This window comes from Arvicanthis niloticus, chromosome 7, assembly GCF_011762505.2.
Source record: "Arvicanthis niloticus isolate mArvNil1 chromosome 7, mArvNil1.pat.X, whole genome shotgun sequence".
Classification (NCBI taxonomy): domain Eukaryota; kingdom Metazoa; phylum Chordata; class Mammalia; order Rodentia; family Muridae; genus Arvicanthis; species Arvicanthis niloticus.
In genome coordinates this window covers 8,189,928-8,209,885 of record NC_047664.1, presented here as the reverse complement: position 1 = coordinate 8,209,885, position 19,958 = coordinate 8,189,928, and the positions used below count along the sequence as shown (strand labels likewise).

The window sequence follows — 19,958 nt, the reverse complement described above, 5'->3', positions numbered from 1 at the left end:
AGGCAGAGAGAGCAGAGAGAACAAGCCTGGGGGGTGGCCCATGTTGGGGAAGTCAGGAACAGGACAGTTCTTATAGTGCCCCTTGTGCCCATCTTGATGTACCTGGTATAGGGTTTAGATAATGCAGTGATTAGTATGGCAGTTAATATAAACATAAGGCGGACGAATTCTATCCTAAATACATTAGACAGCCAAGGGCTTTTCTGCCAGTTTATTACCAAGATATATATATATATATATATATATATATATATATATATATATATATGCATATGTATACATACATAATATCTTGCATATATGTATATATAATATGCATGATATATATATGTGTGAAAGTGTGTGTATGTATATGTTGCATAACCTAATGTTAGTTGTTCTTTTGAAACAAGGCTTCTCTGTAACCTAAGCTGACTTCAATTTCATAACCATCCTCCTTCAACCTCCTGAGTCTAGGACAGCAGTTTGAGGAACCCATGGGTCTCAACCAGTTTGAGGGGGTTGCATATCAGATATCCTGCATATCAGATATTTACATTATGATTCATAGCAGAAGCAAAATGACAGTTATGAAGTAGTAATGGGAATGAGTTTATGGTTGGGGGTCCCCACCACATGAGGAACTGTATCAAAGGGTGACAGCTTTAGCAAGGTTGACAGCCACTGCTTCAGAACCACAGGTGTGCCAGTTCTGCCTTCCTTAGGGTGGATACTTTTTCTTAATGGCACTTTTCTCAGAGTTCTGGTTAAGAAAGGATGCCATCCATAGCTTATGGCCAAAATTCTTGTCTTGGAGAGAGAACTTTTGAGGGCTTACTCTTTCTCCTAAACAAAGATCTTTAAAGATGAAGCCAAATGCAAAATTCTCCTGCTTCACATTTCCTTAAAGGTCTGGCTAACAACACAAATACCGTGTCTAGGAACTCAGCGATTGCGTTGGAATTAGAGGAGAAGGCTAAAGGCTGGGTAAGGGTGAGGCCTCCCTTCCTGCACACAGTCAATAGCCCTGACCAGGGTAGAAACGGAGAAGGCCTGAAGGCCTGCCATAGAAGGACTGTTCTCTGCAGTCAGAACTTAAACTCATTTCAGGGCTTTAAAAAGCAGGTGGTGAGATGGCACTTCAGGTAAAGGCACTAGCTGCCAAGCCTGATGCCCTGAGTTCAATTTTCGGGACTCTGGCCTGCTCAAGCATGGCGAGTATGGCTCAGGCAGGCCTTGCCCTTCTGCCTAATTCCCTAAAAAATCAATAGATTACAGGCTAGCCACCAAGATCTACTCCCTTATTTGGCCACTCCCTCCCCTGAGGCTGACTACCAAGGTCCAGCTATCAAAGTACTAAAGTCCAGCAATTAAAAACCCCCTTTGGCTCACCTAATTAACACATCGAATTAAAATTAAGCATCTCACCCTCATGCGGGGGTTTCTCTTTGTACCTTTTAAACTGCCACTTTCCTGTGGGCTGTGTCTGTCTCCTCTCCAGAAGCAGTCCTTTTTCATATGGATTTGCCTGTCTCTGGCTTCCCAAGTGCTGGAACTAAAGACATCGTGCCTGGAATCGTCTAATGTCTTTATTCCATCTCCTTGGTGCTTGTAGCTCCAGCAAGTTTTGCTGTGTGCCTTTTCAAACCTGCCCATGGTTTAAGCCATGCTTAAAACTGGGCCTGCTGGGGCCACCTTCGTGAGCCCTTTCTATGAAAGGTTCAGCTTTCAAATATCACCCAGATACATGGCTGTGTCTCTAATGGTGTTCTAGTGCTTAGTCTTTCAGCCCGGTCCACTGGGTGAGGGACTTCAGCACTGTTCTACCCTTCAGCCTCCCCTACCTTGGCAGAAATGATGCAACGAAGGATGCTACTAAAGGAATTATGTCAAAAAAGCAATTCAGTTCTTATGTTTAAAGTATGTAAAATATGAAAAACTTGGGCCCAAGAGATGACTCAGAGGGTAAAGGCAGCTGCTGCCAAACCTGGAGACTTTGAGTTCCATGCCTGGGACTCATATGTAGAAGGAAAGAACTGATTCCCAACCCCCACCCACCATTGTCCTCTGATCTCTAGTCATATGCTGTATAGTATGTGGGTGTACACACACACACACACACACACACACACACACACACACACACACAAACACAATAAATTAATAAAAAATGTAATAAAAATATTTTTATAAAGAAAGTCCTGACTTGAGAATCAGTTGTGGGGGGGCTGAATAGAAATGTCCCCTATAGACTCATGTGTTTAAATGCTAGGCTCATGGGGAGCGGCACCATTAGGGGGTGTGGTGGTGTTGGAGGAAGTGTGTCACTGCATAAGTGAGCTTTGAGGTCTCATCTATGTGCTCAAGCTACACCCACTATAAAACAGTCTCCTGGCTGCCTGTGGATCAAGATGAGAACTCTCAGCTCCTCCAGCACTGTGTCTGCCTGCCCTGTTGCCATGCTTTCTGCCATGATGATAATGGGCTAAGTCTCTGAGACTATAAGCCAGCCCCAGTGAACCGTTTTCCTTTAGAAGAGCTGCCACAGTCATGGTGTCTCTTCACAGCAGTGAAACACTAACTTAAGACCATTGTTTTCATTGTGGCTATGCCAGGGATTGGTTGGGAAAAAAAAAAAAAAAAAAAAAAAAAAAAGAGAGAGAGAGAAAGCAAACCTGCTTTTAACAGGTAAGCTAAGAGTCACCCAGGATTTACATACCAGAGGACGTGTCAGTGCTTCTCAACCTGTGGGTTTCAACCTGTTTGGGGGTCGCATATCAGATCTCCTGCATATCCAATATTTACATTACAATTTAAAACAGTGGCAACATTGCAGTTATGAAGTAGCATCAAAAAATAATGTTATGTTTGGTTGGAGGTCACCACAACGTGAGGTCGCAGCTTTTGGAAGGCTGAGGACAACTATTCTGTCTTACTTCTAATCTCCATAACAACCCAGTGATGCAGGCATACCCATTTTACAGAGAGGAAACGAAGATTGGGGGAGTCAATTGCCCAAGCTCATACCCCTAGTGATCCAGTACAGCAGGAAGTCCAAACCTACTTTCCCTTTTCTCTCCCTGCTTCCCCCAACCTGTTGTTACTGGTGTGTTGTCACTGTTGAGATAGGGTTTTTTTTTTTTTTTTTTTTTTGCTATGTTTTCCAGGCTAGGCCCACCCCTCTTAGGCTCAAGCCATCCTTCTTTCTCAGCCCCACCCCTCATTGCTGGGGTGACAGGTCCAGCCACCATATCCAGCTCTCATGTCTTAGTCACTATTAAAGACAACTCTAAGCAGGGTGTGATTCAGGACTATATAGCAATTCCCTGTCTCTAAATAAAATAAAATTAGGACTCTAATTCTCCAGCCACCTAGCAGCCCCAGAGACACCCACAATCATTTGGTATATTCTTAGTGTGGAGAACTGGAGGATCGTTAAGGGCTAGCTAGCCTCTCTCTAATCATTTTACTTGTTTTGCAAATACATCTGGCTGTTAGAAACAGCTTACTCTAAGAAACAAAAGGCCCTACTTCCATTTAAAAAGACATCCTTCTGCCAGGCAGTGGTGACAAACTCCTTTAATCCCTGAAGCAGAGGCAGATGAATGTCTGTGACTTTGTGTCTGTGGGTGGGAGTCGGAGGAAGATATCTTCTTGCTCCACCAAGCAGCATGTTTTTTGGTTTTGTTTTTTGTTGTTTTTTTTGTTTTTGTTTTTCTTTTTGTGCTTATTCCCCCAACTTCCCCCAGAGGTCAGGGAATATGGAGGAAGAGGGGGCAGAAACGTAGTAAGAGCCAAGGGTTGGAGAGGACAGCGGTAGAGCAATGTCTTCCTGAAAAACTGCACTCATAAACTCACACAGCAGCTGTGGTTGCTGAAGACCTGGACGAGATGAAGCCAATCGACCTTCCGGTATGGACGGGGGAGGGGCTCACAAGCCCCACCCCTAGCTGAGGAACTATGGACCACTGAGGGCTGCTGGAGGAGGAAGAGTTGGTTTTAAGAGTTTGGCCCTTGCAGGTTGGCCATGTTCCAGTGAATGGCCCCACACTGGTGAGTATACGGGCAGCACAAACTGAACGCAGTGGGTTATTGTGGTGGATAGCCCTAGCCTCTTGTTGTCATGGTAACTCCACTCCTGGGAGGGGCTTCGAAGGAGGCGTGAATCTTGTAAACCTTCTGTCCAATCAAATTTGTTAAATAAAGGCTACAGCCAGTGATTGGGCAGTAGAAGAGGAGTGGGAGGAGCCAGAGGCAGGAAAAGAGGAGAAGACGAGGAGAGCTGAGGAGAGAGAAGCAGCGGAGTTGGCAGTTGGTCGAGGGAGAGGGCAGTTGGTCGAGAGAGAGAGAGAGAGAGAGAGAGAGAGAGTGAGAGAGAGAGAGAGAGAGAGAGAAGAGGCCTTGACCTAGGAAACCGCAAGTTGTTAAGAGCTCTCTTAGCCAGGGAAATAGTGTAGTTTAATGGTAAATCTGCCCAATCTAGGCATGCAGCATTCATTTGATACTTATTGACTTGTGTCGTTATTCTATGGACTCCCTATGGGCAAGAGATTTACCGCAGCAAATTGGCGCCCAACGTATTATTTAGAACTCAACTAACTTGAGACGAAAGAGCAAAAGAAAGGTTACAAAGTACAAAAACTTCCCCAATGGCCAAGGTCAGGAGCAGCACTCAGCTTACAGCTGGGCTTGCTCACTGCCCTGTGAAAACTGAAAGAAGGGACTTCCGAAAATTCAAAATAGACACAGATAAATAGAGGTAAAAGGTTTTAAGGTTGCGAGGAGTAAATTGCAGGCTGCTCTGAGTCAAGAGAGCCAAACAGATAAATAGAAAGGTTAGAGTAACTAATTGTAACGAGGGACTGCTGATCCTAGAAAACAGCTGCCTTCGAGGTAGTTTTCAGGTAGAAACAGTGAATTGAGGGCTCCAGACCAGATAATTTTTTAATATAAAAAAAAAAGAAACATATTTTGTTACTTAAAGATGACAAAAACAATGGATATCTTTTGGGCTTTATATGATGATATTTCAAATGGTTTGACAGATATCAACTTAGGGAACACTTTATTATTTATCAGTATTGCTATATTTATTTTTTTGATATACTATGTCTTCTCAAAAGACAAAGCTCTAGATAAAAAATTCTTTGCCTTGGAAAAGAGATTACAAGAAACAATAGAACTTTTGGTACAGGATAGAGATGAAATTTGGAAACAGATAGAAAATAATGAGGAATGGAAGCAGGGCTTAGAACAGAAGTTACAGGAACAAAAAGATGAAAATGAAAGTGGGAGACAGGAGATTAAAAGGATAATTGAACAGAAGATAGAGCAGTTAATAGATCAGATGGAGAAACAGATAAAAAATAATGAATTGAGGACACAAGAAATTATAGATCAGAATAAGAGACAGAAAGATGAAAATGAAACTGGGAGACAGGAGCTAGAAAAGATGATCAAACAGAGCATGCAACAGCTCACAGATCAGATGGAGAAACAGATAGAAAATAATGAGGAATGGAAACAATTACAATATAAAAAAACATATGAAGCATGTATACAAACCTTAAGGGAGGAATTTAAATTTTCAGCTGAGGAAAATACTGAGGTTAAGACAGAAGTAAATAGAGAAAGTCAACCAAGAGTTATTAGAAAACACACCTTGGTCTGTCCAGTTATGGTACAACAAAGACCTCCAAATGTTGTTTACCCACAGGGTTATGAGGAATTTGAATGGCAACCTGTGGATGTGTTAGATCTGAGAAAATTTAAGGAGAGTGTCACTAATTTTGGTATGCATTCACCATTTGTTAAACAAATTCTGACTTCTTGGGCTATTAAAAATAGAATAATCCCCCAAGACTGGAAAGATATGGCAAGAGCTATATTAGAACCTGCCGCAAATTTACAATGGGTTGCATGGTGGAGAGATGAGGCGAGGGAGATAGCACGACAAAATAGAGCCAGAGGAAGAGAGATTTCCATAGACCAACTGCTTGGTGAAGGTCGTTTTGCTGAAATAGAGGTGCAGGCTGTATATGATGAAGAAACTCTGGCATTGTGTAGATTGTCAGCCTTAAATGCCTGGGACAAAGTTGCAGAATCTGGGAAGAGACTTGAACCATTTACTCAAGTCATACAAGGGCCAAAAGAAACCTTCCCTGACTTTTTACAAAGGCTAACCTCAGCTGTCGAAAGGAGTATATTAGATTCAGTAGCAAGAAAGGCAATAATTGAGTCTTTAGCCTTTGAAAATGCAACTGCTGAGTGCAAGGAAGTAATCAGACTACTGAGGGCAAGGTCAGCATCAATAGATGAATGGATTAGATACACAGCTGATGTTGGATCTCACTCAGCTGATATGTCAGTAATAGGAAAAACTACAACTAGAAACCTAGAGATGACCCAAGATTCCAAATGTTTTAATTGTGGTAAATGGGGTCGTCTCAGAAATGACTACAGGACAAATCAAAATAATAAAAAATGGGGGCCTAGGCCTTCTGGAATATGTCAAAGATGTGGCAAAGGCCGACATCTGACCAGGGAATGTAGAGCAACAACAGACAGATGGGGCAATACCCTCCCAAAAAACTTCCAGGGGGGCCTCTTGCAGGCCCCAATGCCAGACAAAAAGAGTTCTCTTTCCCAGGAAAATTAAATGTCACTGCTTCAAAAACAAATGTTGTAAGACCAGATAAGGCTGAGGAAGGTTTTATAGACAATTCAGAAGGCCTCACAGGGAGTCAAAAGCAAATATTTTGGCAAACTTCTATAGAAGATCAAAGACCAAAACTAAGAATACTAGTGAATAATATTGAGATTGAGGGGATGGTTGACACTGGAGCAGATGTCACTGTTATTTCTCCAAATTCTTGGCCTGAAGGTTGGCCACTTCATGAAGTAGACATCCAGTTTCAAGGACTTGGAACTTTATCCAAAATAAAACAAAGCACCAGATGGCTTAAATGTATAGGACCAGAAGGTCAGCTAGGAAAATTGAGGCCATACGTGGCTGATATAGCCATTAACTTATGGGGAAGAGATCTATTACAACAGTGGAAAACCCAGATTAATATCCCCTCAGTGTCAATGTTTAATCATGAAATTCATCAGGCTCCTAATAAAAATTTAAAATTTGTTAAGAAACGTTATTTAAGGCAGTCTTACACTGTCCAAGCTGTTCATAAACAACATATGGTAGAGGCCGACAATTTAGCTCTACCCCAAAGAGCCATTGCTACCAAGACACCAACAACATTATCACTAAAGTGGTTGTCTAATCAACCCATTTGGATTGAGCAGTGGTCTATGACAAAAGAAAAATTACAGGTATTAGAACAGCTGGTCCAGGAACAACTGGAGGCTCAGCATATTGAAGAGTCTACCAGTCCTTGGAATTCTCCAGTATTTGTCATTAAAAAGAAATCTGGCAAATGGAGGATGTTGACAGATCTCAGAGCAATTAATAAGATTATTCAGCCTATGGGTTCTTTGCAGCCTGGTATCCCATTGCCTTCCTTGTTGCCTAAGGATTGGCCCATTATAGTGATTGATCTGAAAGATTGTTTCTTCACAATTCCTCTACATGAATGTGATAGGGAAAGGTTTGCTTTCTCAGTACCTACCTTTAATAAAGGTTGCCCAGTAAAGAGATATCATTGGAAAGTCTTACCACAAGGAATGGTAAATAGTCCTACCTTGTGTCAATACTTTGTACAACAGCCATTGGAGATAATTCGCAAAAGGTTTCCCAAATCAATTATTTATCATTATATGGATGATATTTTGTTGGCTGATTCAGATATTAATATCTTGGAAAAAATGTTTGATGAAGTAAAGAAAATTTTGCCTTGCTGGGGATTGCAAATAGCCCCCGAAAAAATACAAAGAGGAGATTCTATTAATTATCTAGGGTATAAGATAAGTCTACAAACGGTTAAGCCACAAAAGGTACAAATTAGAAGAAACCAATTAAGAACCCTAAATGATTTTCAGAAGCTACTTGGAGATATAAACTGGCTGCGACCAGCAATTGGCTTGACCACTCAAGAACTAAGTAATTTATTTCAAACCTTACAAGGTGATAAAGATTTAAATAGTCCTAGGAAATTGACTCCTGATGCTGAGAAGGAGTTAGCCTTGGTAGAAAGAAAACTGCAGGATACACATCTAGATCGTATTGATCCAAAAATAGCCTGCATCTTAGTTATTTTACCTTCTACTCACTCTCCTACTGGAATTCTTATGCAGAGAGAAGATTATATTCTAGAGTGGATATTTTTAGCCCATAAACAGAGTAAAAAGTTAAAAACCTACGTTGAGAAGGTTTCTGAATTAATACTGAAAGGAAAAATGAGACTTAGACAATTAGTTGGAATGGACCCGGCTGAAATTGTTGTACCTTTTACTAATGCAGAAATTACCTCGTTATGGGCACAAGATGAACATTGGCAAAGAGCATGTAGCAACTTTTTGGGAGAGATTACCAACAAATATCCTAAAAGCAAGTGGCTTCAGTTCATAAAAAGAACTAATTGGATTATCCCTCGTATTTTAAAAGGAACTCCGATATCTGGAGCCCCTACATTTTACACTGATGCTAGTAAATCAGGAAAGGCAGGATATAAATCAGAAGACATAAGTAAGGTGGCTGAGAGTCCCTATAAGTCAGTTCAAAAATCTGAATTATACGCAATTATCATGGTATTGTCAGATTTTCAAGAATCCCTTAATATAGTAACTGACTCTCAATATGCCGAAAGGGTTGTTTTACACATAGAGACTGCTGAACTTATTCAAGATAATTCTGAATTGACCTCATTATTTTTTCAACTACAACAAATTATTAGAAATAGAAGTAACCCCATATATATAACACACATAAGATCCCATACAGGTCTGCCAGGCCCTCTAGCACAAGGTAATAATGATATCGACCAGCTATTGATAGGAAGCGTGCTAGAGGCTTCAGAATTTCATAAAAAACATCATGTTAATAGCAAAGGTTTAAAGAAAGAGTTCTCTATTACTTGGCAACAAGCCAAGGAAATTGTGAGGCAATGCCCTACTTGCTCATTATATAACCAAACTCCATTGCCTACAGGAACTAACCCTAAGGGTACTCAAAGAAATGACATTTGGCAAATGGATGTCTTTCATTTTACAGAGTTTGGCAAACTGAAATATGTGCACCATACTATAGACACATATTCAGGATTTCAATGGGCAACTGCATTAGCATCAGAAAAGGCTGATTCTGTAATTACACATTTGTCAGAAGTCATGGCCATTATGGGAATACCCATACAAATTAAAACAGACAATGGTCCAGCATATACCTCTAATAAGATGGAGAAGTTTTTTACATATTATAATATAAAACATGTTACAGGCATATCACATAATCCTACGGGACAAGCAGTTGTGGAGAGATCCAATCGAACTCTAAAGGAGATGCTTAATAGGCAAAAGGGATCAATAAGAACCCCCAAAGATAGATTACATAGTGCTTTATTAACTCTAAATTTTTTAAATGCTAATGAACAAAACTCCACAGCTGCTGAGAGACATTGGATTGTGGAAAAAACTTCTGAACTAAATCAACCTGTTTATATTAAGGATATTATGACATCAGAATGGAAAGTGGGAAATGTATTACGCTGGGGGAGAGGTTATGTTTATGTTTCCACAGGAAAAGAAAAGCTGTGGGTTCCTTCCAAAGTGATAAAGATCAGAAATGACAAAGGGAGACCCCCTGAAGCACTAGTCGACACAGAAGAAAAGGGAGACTAACTCAACCAACCAAATGGGTGATGTATATATGGTGTTATGTCTCTTATATGGACTTAACTGGCTGGGACTAAAATGTCAATACAAAGCCAAGAACATTTAATTGAGTAATAATTTCTCATGACTTAATACATGCCATCCTTTATGAGGGCATGTATATAAGTTATATATAGTTTTATTAAGTAATCAAACTAACCTGAAGAGGGCAGTGGCCTTTCTTTATTGATCTTCATTGACAAAGCTGTGTGCCCTACATGTTCCACGTGAATGTTTTTATAAAACTACCTGTTGCTTTTAAGTTTTATATGTTACAGGATGAAAGAAGAGAAACTCAGCCCTAGCATGATTTATACTCGGGGATTCTGAGTCTCTAGGACCTCCTATTCCAGCTTCGTGCTTGATTCTACTGCAACTGCATCGAAGCCTCTTCTTTTAAGGACTTGCTTCCAGAACTTTTCCAGAACATCTAGCTTGCCTGTCCAGCCTTTCTGACTGTAACAGTTATGGTGTCAGCTCTGCTATGAACTTTCTCAGTACACAGTGACTTCAAGGCAAATGATGCCAGCTAGCTCTCCTTTGACTAAGCCAATTTTCCTGTTTCCCTTTGGGCCCCCAGATGGGAATTCTTCGCCACAATTCAGCTGGAAGCAGACAAAAGGAGATCATTGCCCCAGTTCCTTATGTTGGGGTGGATGGTTCTGGTTACTTTGTAAATTATACATGTGTTGTAATTTAAGGAATACTTTACAGATGTAGCTTCAGACAGGAAGGGAATTAGAGAGCTAAATCTCAGGAATTAAGTGGGATTAATATTTTACTCTTATATAGGCATTGTGCCTGTATAACTCATACAGAAATACAAAGCTTAGACCCAGTTAAAAAAATAGGTATATCTTACATTGGTAAGAAATCTTTATAATAATTACAAGGTTGAAATTATAATCTCTTACATTGATATGGAATTTATATTAATATATTACTCTCATGTAGGCATTGTACCTATATATCTTATTTAGAAATACAAGGCTTAGACCCAGTCCTTTTTAATCAAAAAAAAAATTAGTGGAAAGGAATTAACAGACAACTGTTCAGATTGCCTTACATAGTTGATTTTCAAAAACGTCAGAAATCCATAGAATTGACATTACAAACATTCATATATAAACATTTATTTCATTGGAGACTTATCTGATCCTGACAGCTTCCCAGTCTTGGATTCTAAGAAGAAATTGAGCATCTTTGGAGTTACACCAGTTGTGGTATGACAGCCACTAGGCAAGAATTGCCTCTTTTAATCTACAGACAAAATAGTGTGCAAAAAAGAAACACACTTGCAGAATAGTCGACTGATTATATCTGCCAAGACAGAGTAATCAGCCCTTAGTAATTCTGCATTACTAGGTCTGTCAGATGATTCCTGGGCCAGAAGGCTGAAGACCAGATGCTCCAACGTTTTGAAATAAGGAACTGTCTAGATGTTCAGTGGTCTATTTAATTTGGCTGAGTTTTAGAAGCCACGCTTTGTGCTTCCCATATCTTTAATTAACTAGTCATCCTGGATTTCTGATGGGGTTGAAGATTTATAATCTCACCGCCAACCCAGGCTATTTACTTTGAGAAGATGATTTTCAGATGCTATTCATTTTGAAGACAGGACATAAGCCAGGTTCAGAACTAAGTTTTTTAATTGAGAGAGATGGCAAAGTTCTATTTAGTTAACAAAATTGATGGACTGGGTGTTAGGTTTATCTTGTACTTTAACAATCACAACATGGTAATATAATTAGAGTTCAATTAATATGTGAAAAGAAAAAAAATTTTTTTTTAATTATTGGACAAAAAGGGGGAAATGTGGTGGATAGCCCTAGCCTCTTGTTGTCATGGTAACTCCACTCCTGGGAGGGGCTGTGAAGGAGGAGTGAATCTTGTAAACCTTCTGTCCAATCAAATTTGTTAAATAAAGGCTACAGCCAGTGATTGGGCAGTAGAAGAGGAGTGGGAGGAGCCAGAGGCAGGAAAAGAGGAGAAGACGAGGAGAGAGAAGCGGCGGAGTTGGCAGTTGGTCGAGGGAGAGGGCAGTTGGTCGAGAGAGAGAGAGAGAGAGAGAGAGAGAGAGAGAGAGAGAGAGAGAGAGAGAGAGAGAAGACGAAGAAGGCCTTAACCTAGGAAACCGCAAGTTGTTAAGAGCTCTCTTAGCCGGGGAAATAGTGTAGTTTAATGGTAAATCTGCCCAATCTAGGCATGCAGCATTCATTTGATACTTATTGACTTGTGTCGTTATTCTATGGACTCCCTATGGGCAAGAGATTTACCGCAACAGGTTATTAATTAAACTACATTTTAAAATTTTGTTTTCTTACTCTTTCTTTAAGCACAGCCCTGGCTTGGGTCCTTAGGCAAGCTGTCCTCTCGCCTTTGCCCTTCCTCCAGAGAACATCCAGAGACTGCTCACTCAGCACTACAGGTGGAGTAAAATGAAAGAAGGCAAGGAATGTCTAAATTTAAAGTGCTGGAAAATCCAACATTTTATTCACTACATTTTCGTGACTACACAAATGTTGAAACATCGTAACACTGGGAGCGTGATGACATCACCACTTGCTTTTTTTTTTTTTTTTTTTTTCTTTTTCTTTAGCAAACACAGCAGATGATATTGCACGGCATAAAGTGAGAACAGTATCGAAGCTCAAAAACTAAACTCAAATAAAATTTTAAAAAAAAAGAGGAAAGAAAGAAACCTTAACGTAGTACAAACCAGAAGAATGCCTAACACACGACACATTTTGTCGCTTCGCACGGAAAAATACAGAAGAAGCATCAACAGAGAAAGACAGACGAGGTATCAGCAAACAACCTTAACTGGATACAATAATAATTTCATCTGATGTGTTGATGCAGAAACTACCACCATCTTCTAGTTGACAAAGAAAAGGACAATAACACTTGTCTCTTATCAGAAATCTTCTAAGCCCCTCATGGTTAGGTGTGTAGTTAATGAGTCACGTGTTTACCTTCTCTGTTGATTTCTTTTTTTGCTGCTATGGAAGAACTCCCCCTGCCCTTGGAAGGTTTTCTATTCTACTGATCTTTTCTTTAATTTTTACCTGATGATTGTCTTAGGCACCCTCCTTACACAATAAACCATCAAGCTAACTTGAACAGGGAAACCGAGTCACACTCTTATAATAGCTGAGGTCAAAAGTGTGCTGAAAATCGAAAAGGGGGCAGGAAGGGACAGGTCTCAGTGAGTGACAGATGAGCTGGTTCTGACTGGACAGCAAAAGAGGAGGGGGTAGATAGGAGACAACTAGCAGAACAAGTGGAAGGCGGTGTTTTAAAGTTTATTGTTACTTTTTAAATTGTCAGTTGGTTCAGATGGCAAATCTAAAATGAGCCCACAATGATTATGTAATAAATGCAGAACATACTATTTTAAAAAACCCTTTTAACACTAACATAGAAGATCATAGAAAATGTGACCTTGTAAAGAATTCTGCCTGGAGCTTCATTGCCTATCCTAACTCCTCTCTCTCAAAGCCTTTCCTCAGCTCCCTGACTTGGCTCAGGGCAGACTTATTACCCTATTTATGTATATCATCAGTATAAAATTGCTCCTGTTGGCCCCAAACCTACACCCTCCCTTCTCCTTCCCCACCCCAAACATGCCTACAAAAGAAAAGAAGGCCAAATGCTTGTGTTGAGAGGAACAGTTGTGTACATCAACAGATCTATGCAACTTAGGTCAGTAAAGCCGAGAGGTGGCTCCTGTGAAGGTGGTCCTGGTCCTTGAGGGTCCTGTGTGTGCTGATCAAGAACCAGACCTGCCTTGGATAAGGGGCCTGGCCAAGGCTCATGTCTTTGAGGTGGAGAGGGAGAGGACACACATTCAAATAGCTCCGGGATGCACTATCCCGCCCCAAGACCGTTAGAGTCCTTCCCGTTTGGGTAAGGCAAGGATGGGGCGCTCATGGGGAGCAGGGGTGTGGCGTTCTTAACCATATTTCCTAAATTTGGGTGATCATCGAGCTAAGTGAATTTCTTTTGCTTCTTGCCTGGGCTGCTGGGGAGTGGTGGGAGCTCCCAGCCCTGTCTTTCTCTCAAAGATAGCTTGGTGGATAGGCTGCCTTCTACCCAGAAGTGCAGAAACAAGGGCAGTTGAGAAGTGTTTCCAGATTCAAGTTAGCTTGTTTCTTTGGGATTTTATACTTTGACTTATACCCATGCTTGGATAGTTGAAAACAAAGAAAAGCAGGGGTGGGACCAAGTATCTCACAAACACAAGTGCTATGAGACGCTGGGAAAGCTCTTAAACTCTGAAATTTCAGGTCTTACCTGCAAAGTAAAATTTTTTTTCCTAAAAAAAAAACACATAATAATAAATTAAAGGGAAATCACAGGTAATGCCTTCGTCTTCCTATCTTGGTACACTTGTTTGACATGGACAAGTTTTTGAGGGGAGCTGGCAGTGTTTAGAGCACATGCAGATGTGCCCACTAAGAACAAACTAAAGACAACACCCTGAAGGCAAAGCTCTTGCCTTCAGTTTAGCATCAAGAACAAAAGAGATAGTAACATAAATTTTGGCCATTTCAATTGTACTATATACACTGTAAAAACTACACAGTCATAAATTAACAAAGTGATTAAATAAGTTCATATAAAATGTAATTAAATTAAAACAAATCACAGCACATTATAGAGAAAAATAGGAACCAGTTTCACAAAAGATTATATATATATATATATAAATTTTTTTTTACCCTGTAGAAACAAATTTTCTACAAAACACAAAACTTTCATAAGTAACCTTCAAAATGAAAATCATTTCTTATTCCATTCTTGCATTTTTTTTACACAACCCTTAACATTCCCCAAAATTAAACTCTTCCTTGAGCAACTGAGGAGTTTAGCCAAGAAAACAAACCCCAAACCAAAGGGGAAGGAAGGAACACCCGAACACACAGCTACAAAATAAATAAGAATTATAAAGGTTTTTGTTTTCTTTAAAGTAACCTTAACAATTAACAAACTAGTAAGTTCTGCCTTATCACATAGACTCTCTATACAACATAACCCTAAAACTTTATTACTATGAGGTATTTGGAGGAATTGGTAAAAGTGATACACGGCCTGCCTGGGGAAGGGACTCCATGGAGGGACGGGGAGAGCCTCAGGACAGAATAAGAGGAGCTTTGGTTTATCAGCAAGAATTGGGGGTGGGGGAAGTCATCCTTTGGTATCAAAGAAAGTTTCATTGCATGGTTGCACAGAAAAAGCACCACGGTGAATAATTATTCCTTTTTTTTTTTTTTTTTTTTTCATTAGTGGCCTTTCTAAGAGGCTGAGGTATTCGAAGAGTATAAGGTGAGAGAGGTTAACAGCGGTTTAACACTTTGGTTCAAGCAAGGCACTCGTCCTGGGAGTTTACAAACTTTGCAACGTGTTTGCCTAGAGATTTACAAGAAGTAGCAGTAATAAGAAGAGGCGTTTCTAATGTTGTTGTTATCGGTATCGTATTGTTATTAAGAATGAAGACAACTTTACACACTGAGTGACAAGGGAGAAGGTGGGGAAGGGAAAGGGTGGTCGGAGTTCCCTCTGCAGACCATGGCCGTGCATGAAAATATCTTTGGTATTCTTTGGTATATCAATGTGATTAAAATCACCAATGGAAATTGAGTGAGGTAGCGTCTTTGGTTCACACTATAAATAGTAGATCTTTACACTTTTTTTTCTTTTTTCTTTTTTCTTTTTTTTTCCTTTTTTCCTTTTTTTTTTTTTTTTAAACACATGGAAGTAGCTATTTCTTACCTTCTGCTTCTTTGTCCACACTATTTGGGAAATAGTTACCAAATGCACTGTAAAGCAAACCCACACCACAGTTATAACCCAGAAGGCCAAGTGCATCCCCAAACAGCCTCTGGTATTTGAATGCACCCTAAACAACTAGATAGAAAAAGGAGAAGTGCTTTCTCTTTGTTTGCTGAATGCATAGTTTCATCCTGTATGTACAAAGGAGGGAGGATGGACCACAGGGAAAATGTCCTTAGACTCTTTGGTTTAGCAAATTGCATTTAACCTGCAAAGACGGGTTCTTCACCTGGGGTAGCAATGGGAGTGGGGCGGGTCCAAATATAGCAAACGCTTTTACGTTGTTGGAAAAATAATTATGTCTTTCTGAGGGACTGAGGGGCATGGTGAGTGTCAAGTTCTGTCAGAACTTGTGGATCTCCCCATACATTTTCTTTGGTCTGTGAAATCAATTCCCATGGTGCCCAGGGACAGGAGTACTTAGTCCCCAGCACCCAGAATTCCTCTATTTGGACAGTTACTGAAATCTGAGTTTTACAATCTCTAGACTCCAAACAACCTTCTGGATGACTTTCGGCTAAAGCTTCCAGTTATTTGAGAACCTGAATGACTTATGTCCAAAACCACTCTAATGTGTGTGTGTAAAATAAAAAATAAAATAAAAAATAATAAAATAAAATAAAATAAAATAAAAAGAAAGAAAAAAAGAAGAGTATTTGAAGCCTGACTTTGTGATGTACATAGCCATAAGAAATAAACTCTTGGAGTGAATGGTTCGAAAGGACTGAGAAATGACAAATGACGTCTGACATGTGACCTGCTCTGCAGGTCATGGCGGGAGCTATCAGTTAGGGCTGCATAAACAAGGATGTTCTCTGAATGCTGGTTCCAAAGCAAAGGAAGGGTCGCTCCTCTAGGGCATGAGAAGGTATTGCTTATGGAAAGTGGGGTCTATCTGCTACTATTTCTAAGAAGCAAAAGTTTGGAGTAAGAGTTGTTTTTCCGGCTCTGCCTTGTGCCTCTCCTTATGAGAAAATATCTCTCTGGGCCCTGAAATCTTATATTGGGTGCAAATTTAACGCTGGTACAGAATTATCTTTGGTGTCAGCAAGTAGGGTAACTGGCTATTTCTCAGAAACCCATCATGGTCTGATTTTTAAAATGTAGTCTTTTTTTTTTTTTTTTTTTTTTTTTTTTTAATACTGTGCCTCCACAGTACCAATATGATTGGCTTGGAAAAAAAATGCAAAACGCAGTTGGGTTAATCGTAAAAGAAACATGGTAAAAGCAAAGTCAAGACACGAGGTTGACCGAATCCATTTTTTTTTGTTTGTTTGGTTGGTTTTTTTTGGCTTTTCTTAGAGTATTTAAAGTTGGTAAGATTGTGTGTAGACATAGCTGGGTTTCCCCTGAAGTTTTAATTCCCTTGTTTTAAGTAAATAAGGCTATCTTCTCTCTTATAAATGCCCCTGTATTCCCCAGCTCCCTCCACTATGAAGAGAGAAAATATATTTCTGGTTTTCCTTTTTGCTACTGAAAACTAGAGCAAGACTTGAAGGGTGGCGGTTTACTGGATCTTCAGGATTGAACTAGAGTGGTGCCATATTCAGAAGGAAAACTTTTTAAGTTGGATTCTTGGATGAACTTTTAAAAATACTAAGACAAAACACGTCAAGGAGTTTTCTTCACTCAATTAACAGGAAGGTGATGGATGGGCCCACTGGTCGACTTAAGTTCCTATCTCTGGGTCCCCAAAAGGTGAGATTTTGTGTTATAAATTTTTAATTTTTTTCATTTGGCATTTTAGTGAATCTTAGTGAAGATCTCACTATCAATATCGCTTTTGGTGTTATCTCTCTATAGAGGTGCAATATTAACTGAGGGTCCCCCATTCTTGACTTCTCTGTTTAGCACGTGTGTCCGTTCACATTGGTTGGGGTTCAGCTGAGTTCAAAGAGACTGTTTCTGGGAGTCAAATGCTTTCTACAACTTTGTTTTCTTTTCCTGCCTTGGTCTGTTTATCCCTGGTTAAATGATTTGGAAAAAGTCAGAATTTAAAACTTTGATTAGGAAGCTTGGGCCTCATTTTTAACCTGTCCTTGTCAGAGAGTAGAAACCATGTGATAAAATTACCAGGTCCATTGACAGCCAAAAGGAATATAACGTGCTTTGAAGGCTATGCCTGGTAAGATGAGTCTAATTCTGAAAGAATGAAGCATCTTATGTGAGACTGGAACTCTGGCTTCTTTTATGTGGTTCTACCATTCTGCCATTTCTCAGTGGCACCTGCTGATTTCCTAACATCTACATTGTAAAACCCCTGAAATTGCCAACAAATCAGTTCAACTGCTTTTTAGGATGGTTACAAAGTATGGGATGACGACGAACTGTGATTAATTATTGGGCTGCTTGCTTCATTAGTGTTTGGGAAGGATTTTTTTTTTTATAAGATATTTGGTGCCAAGTGCATGAAGTAAATTTAAGCAAAAGTAGTCTAAGTTTTTTTTTTTTTAATGGGGGATCATTTATTTACTAAGCATGATTACCTTGGACAATTTTCCTAATTTAGTTATCTGCCATGTTAAGCTTAGTTTTCTAGTGTTTATATAGGAACCTACTCTGAAAGGGTCCTCAAATCTTCTTGGCTATGAATAGATTATGCATTATGTCTTTTCTGTAAGTGGCATTTATGGATCCCACGTGCATTGCATCAGACTCTCTGTCATGGTGGTAACTGATTCCCTGAAGCCACATTCTTCCTTGCCAGTTCTGAAAACTCATATTTCAAACACTTCAAGAGTCATAAATAATAGTCCTGAATCTATGTGGCATGTGGATTACAGCTAGATCAGTTTATACGTATAACTTTACATAGTATCTTGTGTAAAAATAGCTTTGGTTATTAAAATCATTGCAATAAAATACCTGCACTATAATACTGTGTGTTCTTTGGTACCTACGTGATTTTTTTTAAATGGATGGACTCTTGTTTCATTTTTTTTTTAAAAAATATCTGAACATTTCTTAACAAACAAAGAGAGTGCACTGGTTTAGGTGCCATTCAAATTTTCTTTGCTGGGTTTGAATCTGCATTTAGGTTGTGAGCCTGGCAGGTTCAAACGCTAGGCTAGATGAGAGAAATCACATCTCAGATCCAGTGAACTTAGAAATCCCACACTGGGATGGTTACACTCCTATGGTGCAACCCTTCCTGAAGACCAGCCCTGCCTGAGTCCCTAACCACTGATGTTGTTGTTGGTGTGTGTGTGTGTGGATGTGTATACACACACATCCACACACCTACACATGGTATTGAGACACTATACACCTTTGTGGTGTGGTGGAACAGATAAGAATGTCTGATCTTAAAGGATGTCCACTCGATGGCTCAAACATAACTGTGCTTAGAGCCACTGAGCAGCCAAGCACAGTGAGGTGCAGGGGTTGAAGGCGTGAGATCCGATGTTTCTCCCCACCATCTTTCTTGCTGAGTCTTGCCCCACTGAAGTATGTGTCTCTGAACAAAGTCAGAATGCAGGTGAGCTTCACTCTTTGGTTTCTTTGGACTATAAATACCACTTGTTTTTCTTCAAATATTTCTAAGTATAAACCTGCTATCTTGAGGTCCTGGTCTTTAAAAAAAAATTTTTTTTTTAATTTAATTTAAAGCTTTTCCACCGAGGTTCTAGTCCACGGTCCTTCCTTCATGCTTTGGTACAAGTGCTTGATGAAGACGATGAGTTGCCTGAATTGGAGCCGCCCTCGTCCTGCCACTTGTCCAGGCTCCTCCTCCTCGCGTTCATGAAGAAGTTGCTGACAGTGCTCAGCTCCAACCCCAGCTGCTGGGAAATGGTAATTTGTAATTCTTTGGACGGACGCTTATTTTCCTTGAATATTGCATGTAGAGTTCGACGTTGGACGTCTGTGAAGACCAGCCTGGGCTTTTTGGGGGTGTTGCCTCTGTCCTTTCCGTGTTCTTGCTCTTTCCTTTTGCAGGCTGCAAAGAAATACGGAAGACGTTTAGAACAGATTCCCTGCTGGGGATTGGTCAGCCATTCCTCCCAGCCTTCTTCCTGTCTGACCTCTGACTAAAGCACCAAGAATGGCTGAGAGGAAGCGTAAATAAAAGCACAGAGAGCTGAAATACAGGTGGTACTTTGGGCACCGTGGATGGGTCCCAGCTTTGACCAGTTTCTGCACTGTCTTAAGAAGGTCAGGTAGCTCCATCGGGCCTCCAGCTAAATGAACTGTTGGAGTTTAAGTTTTTATTTTAAATTAAAATTTATTTAAAAAAAAAAAAAAAAAAAAAAAAAAAAATTTGTGTGTGTGTGCGCGCGCGAATTCGCCTGCATGAATGCAAGTGTCAATGGAGGCAAGAA

At 40.0% G+C, this 19,958-nt stretch overlaps 1 protein-coding gene across 4 annotated transcripts in view; it reads right to left on the bottom strand.

Moving 5' to 3' along the window:
- Positions 1 to 17,119: 17,119 nt before the first annotated feature.
- Onecut1 (one cut homeobox 1) overlaps positions 17,120 to 19,958 on the bottom strand; it is a 30,299-nt gene continuing 27,460 nt past the window's right edge. For 2 of the 4 annotated variants that reach the window (XM_076937871.1, XM_034508169.2), the window contains one exon: positions 17,120 to 19,576. In XM_076937871.1, coding sequence (XP_076793986.1) covers positions 19,284 to 19,576 — 293 coding nt within the window. In that variant the 3' untranslated portion in view covers positions 17,120 to 19,283. The remainder of the gene's footprint in view (positions 19,577 to 19,958) is intronic. The other 2 variants (XM_076937872.1, XM_076937873.1) reach the window with 1 other exon arrangement.